The sequence below is a fragment of the Chelonoidis abingdonii genome, chromosome 1 (genome assembly GCF_003597395.2).
Source record: "Chelonoidis abingdonii isolate Lonesome George chromosome 1, CheloAbing_2.0, whole genome shotgun sequence".
In the NCBI taxonomy this organism is placed as follows: Eukaryota; Metazoa; Chordata; order Testudines; family Testudinidae; genus Chelonoidis; species Chelonoidis abingdonii.
Window position 1 is genome coordinate 201052663 of NC_133769.1, and position 12483 is coordinate 201065145.

At 40.9% G+C, this 12483-nt stretch overlaps 1 protein-coding gene across 2 annotated transcripts in view; it reads left to right on the top strand.

Moving 5' to 3' along the window:
* The window catches only part of EVA1C (eva-1 homolog C), a 91755-nt gene that overhangs the window by 50348 nt on the left and 28924 nt on the right, over positions 1 to 12483 (top strand). For both annotated transcript variants that reach the window (XM_032794949.2, XM_032794948.2), the window contains one exon: positions 2798 to 2950. In XM_032794949.2, coding sequence (XP_032650840.1) covers positions 2798 to 2950 — 153 coding nt within the window. The remainder of the gene's footprint in view (positions 1 to 2797; positions 2951 to 12483) is intronic.

Genomic DNA, 12483 nt, shown 5'->3' on the forward strand with positions numbered 1-12483 from the left:
TTTAAGATTAATAGCAAATTGTATTTTTATTTTATCTTAGCTTTCCATCTTGTCTGCAATATTCACATGCTTGCTACCAATGTAACTGCTAGTACAGTTTGTCAGAATCTAAGACATAAAGTTAAAAAAAAAAGCTGGAAAAACTCATACTTTAGAGAGGAATATTATGACATTTTTCACAAAAAGTAGTTTGGATTAAAAGCATACAAATGTCAAAAGGCTAGATACTATGGTGATGAGTGTGGGAAAAAACGCCTAAATAGCTGGAACAAAACCTCAGAATCTTTTGAAGTTCAGCCATAACCAGTTTTTGTGCATAACAGAGATTTTTTTTCAGTGGATGTATAAGAATAAATATACACAGTAAACTATTTATATTTCAGTAGAACCTCAAATATCATGAAAGAATAAATATACATGATAAGCTATTTATATTTCAGTAGAACCTCAGATGCGGGTAGGTTCTTACAACAAATGTAAAGGGACTGTCATTGCCTCAATGGGCACTCATTGTACAAACACAAGGGAAAAATAGGAAGGATGGAGAACAGGGAAACAACAATCAAGAGTTTGGAATTTTTTTTTTTAAGTTTTATCTTATTAAATATGAGAGTGAATTCCAACTTCCCAGCACCTAGCTATTATTTGCTGCCTAATTTTTTGTATAGTGGAAATGGGTCTTCAAGAAGGCATTTGCATTTTCTGAGAGTAGTGACTTTGCCATGCAGAGAAGATATTCCATGTATAGAGGGAGTATCATCAAAGCACAAGGGGGATTGTGGAAGGAGCAAGGAAACAGAGCATCAAGACTGGCAATAAGGAACAGGAGAGGGGAGGGAGCTGGTGACACAAGATACAAATAGGTAAAGAGAGACTGAATTGTGTAGGACCTCAAAGTCAACGACTGGAAGCTCAGATAAGGAATCACTAACTTTGAAATAGCACCAACACACTGACTCCCATTACTGATATTAATAGGTGAACCTGTCTTCAGAAAAATAAATATGTGCCTGCATACTTACTTTCTAGGATTTCTATCTGTTATATTTGTATGTATCCTGGATATTATATTTAGGTATATGTCATTAAAAAGCTTTTTCATGTTATGGATCTCAGTGGGTTGGGATTTTCTTTGTTTTTTTTAAAGTCACTTGATATTTTTCATCTACTGTAGCGCAGATATTTCATATGTATGATTGACTTTGTGATTTCACTTTTACAAAAGCTACCCAAGGTATATTTAATGGAGTTTCCTGTCTGCAGAATTACTTTAAGTAATAGGTTTCAAGGTGAGTGCGAACAGTCTATCTCAACATAAGATTTATATTTCTCAGTATGATATTAACATTCTTAGTTAGGCCTGATTTTGGAAAACATCTCTATATTCAGGAAAGCTCTTGTGCATATGCATAACATCGAGCTGCTTGCTCTAGACAGGGATAAATAACCTCCATCTAGCCCAGGTCAACTGACTCAGGCACAGGGGCCGAAAAATTGCTGGGAAGCTGTTTGGGCTCAGATTGGAACCCAAGCTCTGGGACACTGGCAAGGGTGGAAGGTCCTGGACTTCGGGCTCCAGTTCAAGCCTGAATCCGAATGTCTACACAGCACTCTTTAGCCTCGCAGCCCAAGTCAGCTGACCTGGGCCAGCTGCAGCCATGCCAGAAGTCTTTTATCCCTGTGTAGATGTACCCATTGTCTTAAAGCATGTGCTTAAGTACTTTTCCAAATTCTTAAATTTCAGCTTCATGTAGTTTTTAGGCTCATTAGGAATGCTATTTTTTCTTTATTAGTATGGTATAGCTACAAAAGTCTTCATTATATTCTTATCCTAGGCAACTGGCTTGGCTTGTCCTGTAGTATAACAGCTTCTGGTTTCTTTATTATTTGTATTGTGGTAGCCTCTACGAACCTTACTCATGGACCAGAATCCCATTGTGCTGGGTGCTGTACAAACCCAGCACATAGTTTTAGGCTGTTAGCCTCCCAAATCAGAACATTTTTTGTTTGCTTCACACAGTTTTCCTGTTGTGCAGCAACATTTGCACCTCTATACAACTAATAATCAGCGAGTCAATACAAAGAATGTTTAAAAGTGACTACTTTCTGTCTGCTCTTGTGTGGGGAACTGGATTATTCCCAAGGAAATCAAAGCTATGTCAGATGAAACGTTTAAGTTTGTTTTATGAATAGATATAAAGTTTTCCTCTCTCCAGTCTAATCTTAGTACTTCTCATCAACATCCCCAATAACAATAGGGTTTCCCTTCACCCCTTTTCAGCTGTGTAACCCTCTTTTCCTGTTTTCATGACCCATTTTGAAAGATGTTCAACAGAATGGGCTAACCTCTTCTCTCAGTCAGACCTGTGCAAACTCATTGCCTTCACTGGAGTTAAATGGCTGTGGCCATTTATACCACAGTGCCTAGAATTCTTTGGTGCTCACTTCAGCTACATGTGGTGGCACCAAGTGATGCAAACCATTTGTATTACTAATGCGTGGGCTGAGCCACTCAGCAACGAAGCAGTGGAGAATGTGGCCATGTCCTTTGGAGAAGCAAAGAGAGATTAGATTTATTATGAATATTTTTATAGCCAGCCATAGAGGATGAGCCAGTGGGAGAGAAGACTTGGAAAATTATTTTTTAATTAATTTAAAATGAGGGAACAATCTTGGAGAAGTTAACTTTCCCCTCTGCTATTTGGTTGAGTTCCTCCTTGTAGGTATGCCACATTTCATTAATTAACCATTAACAGTCCACCTCGTAATATAGCGTTGTTATTGGTTTCTATTTTAGCTGAACATAAAACCAAATCAGCATGTGAAAATGAAGAACTGAAACTCCACTGTAAAGAGTCAAAGTTTCTTAACATCTATTCTGCCACATATGGCAGATCAGCACATGAGAAGGACATCTGCTCTACAGAAGTGGGCCATGCCCCTCAGTTTGGTAAGTTTTAGTGTGTTTATACAGTCTTCTTAAAAGAAATGTGGAAATTTAGAAAACAGATAGAAAAGTTGATATGCAAGATCCACTGTTCTTTGGAATAGCATCTGATCAGCTGTTAATGAGAACTAGTGTTTTTACAACACAAAGTGTCCAGGCTGAAGAACAAAAATGAGATCAGAAGTGTAGCTGTGATATAACGCTTGCAGTCTAGAAAGCGGTCCAGCAATAGTTTTAAAAGTTCTACTCCTGATGTCTGTTGTGAATCTAATTAACTTGTAGTAAATATCCCTGTTTGCTTTCCCTTTCCCCCTAACCTCTGTCTGCTTCTGACAATGGTTAGGCAGCCAATGTGCTGTGACAGCTGCTTATAATGCTTGTCTTATCCTTGCCCTGTGCTCCCTGTCTGTCTGTACTCACTGCTGGCTCTTGTCTTATACTTGGACTGTAATGTCTTTTGGGCATGGTCCGCCTCATTGTTCAGTGTTTGTATAGCTCCTAGCAGAACTGAGTCCGGGTCCATAGTAGGGGCTTATAGATGCTACTGTCATACAAATAAATAATAGTATTTGTCCTTAGACCGTGAAATTCTTTCAGGTAGGGACTATACCCTTTTCAAATGTATAGAAAAAAGGCAAGCTATGGGTGCTACTAAAATTAATAAATAATAACCGGTCAATAAAAAAATTCATAAACTCAGCTGATGCATGGCAGGAAATAGACCATTTAAAGTATATTACTGCAGCTGCCTTTATGTTAGATAACCTTAAACTGTAGCTAAGTGAGTGCTTAAGCCTAGTACAAATCACTGAATAAATGAAAGCTATTCAGTGGGTGACATTCAAGATGTTTGGAGAGAATTTCACTCTGAGGACTAGCACAAGATCTGTGCACCAGGCGAGTCCCACTGAAGCCCTGTATTGAGGGGTTCAGTGGGATTTAACTGATGCATAGAATTTGAGCTGACCTTCTACACAGAAGTGTATTTCATCCACTAGTGAGAAATACTTACAACATTAAGAGGGGATCAATACTTATTCTACAAAACCATTTGTCTGCAAGCCAATATTTCTATTTAGCTTTATATATACTATTAAAAAGTGTATTAGCTGAAAATTATATACAAAAACTCAGTAAAAAGATCAGTACCAAAAAAGCAGATAAAAACTTATGATTATTTTTATGCAAATGGTTCAGATCCTCTGGTGGTACTACAAATCGACAGTGCATGCAAGGTCATGTTGTGTGGAGGATGCCATTTTGCTCTTCAAAATGGCATCGTCCGTGCTGTCTGGGATTCTGGGAAGAAATAAAATAGTGTCATGCCAGCAAAAAGTCTGGGAACCCCTGGTCTACATGCAAACTTGCACCAATGTAATGAAATTGATTTCCTAAAACTGATTTTGTTCTGTCAGTGCACAGCTGTGTGTAACTACACTAATGGCAGAACAAAAAAGGCTACAGTCAATTTAGCTAAAGTCAATAACAAAATGATTTTGGCTCAATTAATTTTGGCTATTTTTGTTAGAAAATAAGAGTGCCTGCAGACTGACTTGCATCACAATAATTAAATTAGTTTTAATTCACACCTGTTATCTCTGTGCGACTTTGTGTGCAGATCAGCCCTAAGACCTTTGAATCCTACAATCACTTTCTTTGCCTCACAGTGCAGACATGAGAATGTTTTAGTTTACATCAGGGAAGAAATTACCTGAGGTGAAATGCTGCCCCCGCCGAAGTCAATGGCAAAACTCCAGTTGATTCCAATGGAGCCAGGATTTCACCACCGTTCAGTCATTCAGTACTGGGTCAAATTGCCAGTGGTGTTGGGTACTGAATTAATTAGAATCTTTTCTAGGTTTTGGTGACCTTGTTTCCCATTGAATAGAGTTGATAAGTAACTCATTACAAGAAGCAGCTTAGAACTGACACTATTATACAACTATTCTAAATTCTCCCTAAAGTTGTAAAGCCGATTGACTGATTTTCAGATGCTTGATTCAAATGGGGCCCAGATAAAGTACATAACACTTTAAAAATTAAAAACAGATGCAAAAAATGTATTATCTCGTACATAAATACAAGCTAAGAATCCTCTAGGCCATGCTGAATGTTCTGTTATTGTTTAGTTTCCCCAGCCTGGGAGGATGAACAGGCGATCTAAAGCTGTTCTTGTTCCAAAGTTTGAGATGTTATTGCCCTGATTCTTTGAGTTGCTGAGCCCCTTTATTGATTCTGCACTGTCACTTCTGCTTCTTTGAATGAGCCCCCCGAGAGCCAGCTCCAAAGCCACTACTTGAGCAGGAGTGGCAGGTGGTCAGGACCTCTGAGGATTTGGCCCCAGCTGAGTTGATGGGAATGCTCCAAGTCGTGCTTACCAATCCAGTTTAGCTTCCTGTGCCTTTAACAAGGGAACGTAGGATTGCCATAGGTCAGACCAGTAGTCCTTCTAGTCCATTTTTCTGTCTCTAACATTGGCCAACACCAGGAAGGTGCAAGAAACCCTGTAGAAGGCCATTATGGAATAACATGCCCACAGGAAAATTTTCTTCCTAGCTTCCATTAACCAGATGTTGGCTTATGCCTTGAAGCCTGAGTGTTTATACTCCATACATCTTCACTGGGACACCAGAAGCATTGGCCTAACTCTACCTCTTGAAGGTCATGGTCCCACTGACTTCAGTAGGAGCAGAGTTAAGCTAGCACTGAGTGCTTTTGAAAATCCTACTCTTCATGTGTTCCAAGATTAGAGTCGGTTCAGATATGAGGGAGGAAAGCAGTGCTTAATTTGTAATGAAAGAGGTGCCTGGGCTCAAGCAATTTTTTTTATATTCATAACTGATGCAGTAAGCCCAGAAGTGCCAGGTCTACGAACTGCCAAGCCTCGAGGTGCCACACAAATTAGTCACTGGAGGAAAGGGCACAAACTCCAGTAATATTTGAACATTGTATTCAGAAAAAAACAAAGATTTTCATTTCAAGCAGGACTATTCAAACTCTATATTGGTGGCAGTATTTAACTTAGATACTCAGGGACCATGGTGGATGCATGGTATAAAACCTAGACAGATATTTTGATTTAGAAGTATGTGTGAATATCTATATCTTCAGATGAAGACGTGATTCTCTCTCTTGTGTCTGCATACATATCAAAGCATGTGAATTGATGGAAGAAAGTTAAATCCTATTTTGTGAAGGGGTGGGGAGTAAGAGTGCATAAATGACCTCCTCCCATTGAAATAAGAGTCCTGCCCTGGATCGTGGGTGGAGCAATATCAGGCCTTTATTTTTTTTAATTTTTTTTTTAGAAAAAATGACAAGTCAAAAGATATATAAGAAGACAAATACTTAGAACTTGTGGGCCCAATCCTGCATTCCTTGCAACCCCAACATTTCCACTGACTTCAACAGGAGCTTTGGGGATACAAGTAGAGTGAGCAGATGTCCCGATTTTATAGGGACAGTCCCAATTTTTGGATCTTTTTCTTATATAGGCTCCTATTACACCCCACCCCTGTCTCGATTTTTCACATTTGCTGTCTGGTCACCCTAGGTGCAAGGAACATAGAAGTAGGTGCTATATATGATGCCCATAACAATGGGGAGGAAAGATGGTCTAGTGGGGTAGGACACAGGGAAATGGGAGATGTGTGTTCAGTCCCTGTCCCAGGTATTGTGTGTGACCTTGGGCAAATCACTTAATCTAACCTGTTCCTCAGTTCCCCACCTGTAAAATTAAGCTAATACTTCCCTATATTATAGGGGTGTTCTGACAAGACAATCCATCTGTGACTGTGAGGAGATAACATACTATGGTGACATCATTATCCAGATAGAAAAGAAATGTCTGTGCAAATGTGTTTTAATTATCTTTAACATGTTTCTACATTGTATGGCAAATATATATTGAAAGTGACTTCCTTTTTGCACTGAGATTATCAAAAGTATAATAGAAATGAGAACTCATTGAGCTCAATTTAGTGAGGCACAATTTTGCTTAAAAATTCATGGTGCCAGATATTTTTAAGATACTCTAATTGGGCTCAGACAATCCAGATGTTTGTAGCAGTTTCTTTCTGTATACAGCATTGTCTTTTCTAACATGTTCTGTTCTTTTCTTTTTTTAAAATTCCTAGTAACATGTGAATGGGAACAAGATGTAATAGAGAAAATTTATTAGCCAAAAGAAAATAAAGCATTGTGCCAAAACATAGGTTACCATAGAGAGTGCAAGGAAGCTTCAGGTCAACAAACACTCCTAAATTCATAAATTACTCTTATTAACACATGAAAGTACTTGAAAGAAGGGTTGGTGCATAATAGATAGCCCCTAGCTGAAATGTTCAAGGTAAGATACTAAAATGTACTTCTACACAGATTACATCTATTCTCCCTTATTGATCATACACATACATTTCCTGAAGCACCAACAACCTAATTATGACCTTGGATATGTGTGCTCAATTCCCACTGAGGTAAGTGGGAGTTGTGTGAATGTTGCTAAGGGAAGAACTTGTCCCTAAATCGTTTATTCATTAATAATCATCAAAAAGCTTGTGCCTTACATAGTAAGGGGTATGTTGTCCTCTTGGTGTGAGGGATTTCCACATGTAGCCCTCTGTGCAGTGAGAGGAGAACACTCCCTAAAGAATTAAAAGTACAAATCACTGCAGGCAGCTCAAGGAATACACATACATCATTGTAATTATACCCATTATTAACTATACACGTTTAATTTCCAGAAATCATGAACAGTTTAATGCAACCAGAATCTAGGAAATTGCTAGGCATTTAAATACCAGCAATTCAGGGATCATTCAATGTATTAAAGAAAATCCTCAACCATTTTGCTGCAAATTCAAAAGCATTTCTTGTCAAGAGCTGCTGTACAGAGCTATGTAAAGGGAAGCAATTTATAGTGCACAAGTCTTATTGCTCCTACAAATCCCAAGGACCATGCTACCTATTTTTGAGTGCCATCTACTACTAATTTATATATTAACTAATTATTTGCGTACACATAGACTTGGAGCACTTCTCACCATGAACAAACTGGGAAAAATACTTAATGCTTAGGGCTTAGTATAGAGACTGCCAGGAACTTCTGCATGCCCACAATCAGATTGTTTCATGGGAAAGCTGTAAAAAGAGAAAGAGATTAAGAAAGTTGTGAGGAGAGAGAGATCCACAGTACTGGAGGGAGATTAGTGGTGTTATTTAAAGGCAGGAAGAGAGCAGCAGCTGTTTTTGAATCCTCTTCCGCCCTCTCAGTGCTGGGAGTTGGAGAGAGAAAGAGATGAGGATTTATTAACCAAACTTTTTGAACCTCAAAATCAGTTTGAGAGATAGGCAAAAATTGGGGGCCAGTTTTCCTTTTATGTGAATCAGTTTGCACATCACTAGTTCTAAAAGAGATATTGTTTCTTGTTTTCAGTTGGCTATACATGTATTTCAATATGTTTCCTTTCAAAAAATACTGTCATTGCAATCCAAGCAGAACTACTTAGAGAAGGAAATCCAATCCACACTCTTACCTGTTTATTTTCCAGACAGTTCCTCTTTGATCTGTTCTCCCTCTGAATTTAATTATAAAGTCAGGATTTGCACTTTTTGAGGTGAGAGCACCTGGTTAACTGCTCTTGCTGTAAACCCAGGTTACAAACTCAACTACAGTATATGGATGCTAGCTGTGCAGTAATGTGTTTCATTAATATATGAAGGCTTTCACTAGGAGGAGACCAGCTTGAGATTTTGTGGGGTTAGAACTACTTCCTCCAGTGACTACAAATTTAAAGGAGTGGTTTCCTTCAGTAGCCTCCTGTACTAACCTAGGTGTCTTGGTTTATGTCTCCTCCAAGAAGCAGCAGACAGAGGGCTGGTCTACACTACGGGGTAAAATCGATTTTAGATACGCAATTTCAGCTACGTGAATAACGTAGCTGAAGTCGAATATCTAAAATCGATTTACTCACCCGTCCTCACCGCGCGGGATCGATGTCCGAAGATCGCCATGTCGATTCCGGAACTCCGTTGGGGTTGGTGGAGTTCCGGAATCGATATAAGCACGCTCAGGGATCGATATATCCCGTCTAGATTAGACGCGATATATCGATCCCTGAGCAATCGATTTTAACGCATCGATACGGCGCGTAGTCTAGACGTGGCCAGAGATAGGAAAAGAACTTGCTTGCTGCATCAACACCATTGTTTGCTGTCTCCAGCAGGTGGAATCAATCTTGATGCTGATTTTGCTGTAGGCAGCCAATGAAGGTTAGGCTTTGGGACTAGCACAAATCTGCACCATGTCTCAACAGTGCTGGATTTTGCATTTGAATTGCAGCACTCTCCAAGATGTATGAGATCAAAAATATGAAAACAGCTTCCTATTGCCTGTGCTGTTTTGTGTGGCTCATGTAGTACGTTAGATGTGAATTTGCCGCCAAAAGGCAGGAGAGGCTTTTGATATGGGGAGGAGATCTTCTCTTTCCCTTCCTCTTTTGACTACTGGAGTTGACTTTACTTTTGGAAGTTGCAGCAAAGGGGAATGTATTGAATTTGTGTTCCTTCCCACCCCAGCAGTCATAGCCTGTCCCACTGCAACTTGCCCAAATGCCTGCCGCTACATCCAACCACTTTGAAGAAGTTTCTGCTGAAATAATTAGCAGTAAAACAGTTAACAGTTATAATATTTAAAATGTCTCATTAGGCTTCAGAGTTGACATCCTATTGAGTTGAATGGGTAGACTGCATCCCTCAGAGCGATTGTTTCAAGTTGTCTGCAGGCCAGGGCCGGCTCCAGGCCCCAGTGCGCAAAGCGCGTGCTTGGGGCGGCATGCCGCAGGGGGCACTCTGCTGGTTGCCGGGAGAGTGGCAGGTGGCTCCGGTGGACCTCCAGCAGGAGTTCCTGCGGAGAGTCCGCTGGTCCTGCAGCTCCGGTGGAGCATCCGCAGGCACGCCTACGGAAGGTCCACCGGAGCCGTGGGACCGGCGAGTGGCAGAGCGCCCCCTGCAGCATGCCGCCATGCTTGGGGCGGCGAAATGGCAAGAGCTGGCCCTGCTGCAGACTCAGGCAGACATAGATGTATCAGGTAATGTCCATATCCTTGCAACCATAGAGGTTAACAACTTTCTGTAGGTTAGTTTGGGTTTTTTTTAATGGAAGCTTAGATTTCTGAACTACTTGAAAATATATTCTGGGTACTGCAGTTTAAAATAAATTAAGAAATCCCTTTAACCAATCTATGTACATATGGAGCTGAATTCTGAAAATTTTAGTGATAAGCATTTAAGAAGTTTGCAGCAAACAAATTCTAGTTTATCAGTACTCTGTTATCACCCTACAAAGAATGAGGAACTCCATGTGTCTGTCCTGCACACTTGTGCTGGTAAATTTCTGTGTGTCAGATAGATAAAAATTTTGCTAAATCCATAAGGGCTGGATTCTGAACTCGGGTCCACTTAAACATAGGACCAAAATGTTGGAGACTGATGCTGTCTGCACAAGCACATAAACTGTTTCTCTGCAAAGAGAGAGCTCAGTCTTTCAGTATTGTACTTACATCCAAGGAATGGTTTGAGTCATAAGTGGTATTTTAACGTGATTTAATGCTTTGTTTACTCACATTCTTGGATCTGAAACTGAAAGGTATCAGGAATATGTTTCATGCAGGAGTGGCTCCAGGCCCCAGCAAGCAAGGCACAGGGGGCACTCTGCCGGTCACCGCGAGGGCGGCAGGCAGGCTGCCTGCGGGAGGTCCGCTGAAGCCGCGGGAGCAGTGGACCCTCCGCAGGCAAGCTGCCATGCTTGGGGCGGCAAAATGCCTAGAGCCGCCCCTGGTTTCATGAACACAATGTATTCCATGTATTCGCTACAGTTAGCAACCTAACTGAGTGTCTTCTGATGCACAAGCTAGGCCTCATGTAATATGCTCCTGCATAAATTGCCATGTTATTGTCCTTCTTTTTGAATTTCCAGCATTAATGTGCTCCTGAATTGCATCATTTCCCCCAGTCAATTCCTATCCCCAGAGTGACCTTTGGGCTCTGCAAAGCATGAGCCATTCTGATTTGATAAACTGAAAGCAAAGATTTCACACTATTTACAATGCAGGTCCTGACTAGCTTTTTTTATTGAGGAGACAGCCTTGAAAACATAAAATCATGAAAACTAATGATCAGGTATGAAAGGAACAAGCAGCTGGGCTCTATTTCTGCAGTAGGAAGTTGGCAAGGACCTTCTCTTCCCATACACACATGTATTAATTATTAATATTTGTATTATCATAGCACTTAGCACTCCCCGTCATGAACCAGGAACCTATTGTGCTAGGGGCTGTACAAACACAGACCAAAAAAGACAGTCCCTGCCTGCAAAATGCTTACAATCTGAGTAAAATGGGTCTATCAAAAAAATATCTCATTAACCCTCCGCATAATTGCTAGGCCAGCTCTGTGCAAGGCAGTGGGATAGTACTGGACAGCAATTAGTAAGGAGTGACAGAACATTGTTTCACAAGCTTGGCTAGAATTGCTGCTACAGCCAGCTCTGTCCATTCCATTGAACTGCGGTTTTGTGTGCAATCCAAAAGAGAGTACAGGCTGAAATGTGAGAAGCTTTAAGAAATCAGAAGAAGAATTGCTACTAATTAAATCCTGAATAATTTATGGCTACGGCAACTAGATGTAATTTGCAAGCCAAAACATTTCTGACTAAAGCTAATTACGAGCTGAAAGAGCCCTTCCTCCGGAAACAAGACTTTCTAATTCGTTAAATAACTGAGGTCAGAGCTGATATTTTCCTCCCTTTTTGAGGCACCATATTCCTCAGTTCCACTGAACTAAGTGTCCACTTCACAAAATGCACCACCCAACACTATTGGCACCTAGTTGGCAATCTGAGCAGAGAGACTTGGAGAATTAACTATCTTCTCTCTCTTGAGAGGGACCCTTCAGAGAAGAATGAGGTAAACTGGCAGTGTGGGGATGATTATACTGCTACTTTTTATATTATCTGTGTTCTGTGGATAGAAGACTTCAGCCTCCAGCTCCATCGATCAGCCACCTTTCACAAGCAATTCATTTCAAGCATTTAAGCACAGGTTCAGCAAGCTATGCAAGCATATATGTAATTTAAGCATTAAGGCATTCCAGAAAAAAAAATAGTATGTGCTTACCTTCAAACCTAGGGGCCGTGTGCTGAGAGCGAGGCTGAGCCCTGAGTTGGGGGCGGGGCTTACCTGATTAGGGGTCCTATATAAGGAGCCAGGCACTCAGGCAGCGGCACAGGCGCCAGCAAACAGAGCTGCTAACAGGGGAGTTTCAGTGGGAGTTTCCAGGGAGAGGTTCCAGAGGAGGCTAAAGCAGAGGAACCAATAAGCCAGAAGAGGGAAGGGGCAGGGGTCTGCCAGCAGCCCAGGCCTTGTTGGTGGCCTGAGGTGCGGTGTTAGGCTTGGACTGCCAGGCACAGAGTTGGAAGGGCATGATTGAGACAGAGGCAGCAGGTAGAGACGCACTGAGGATGACCGGATGCGGTAGCT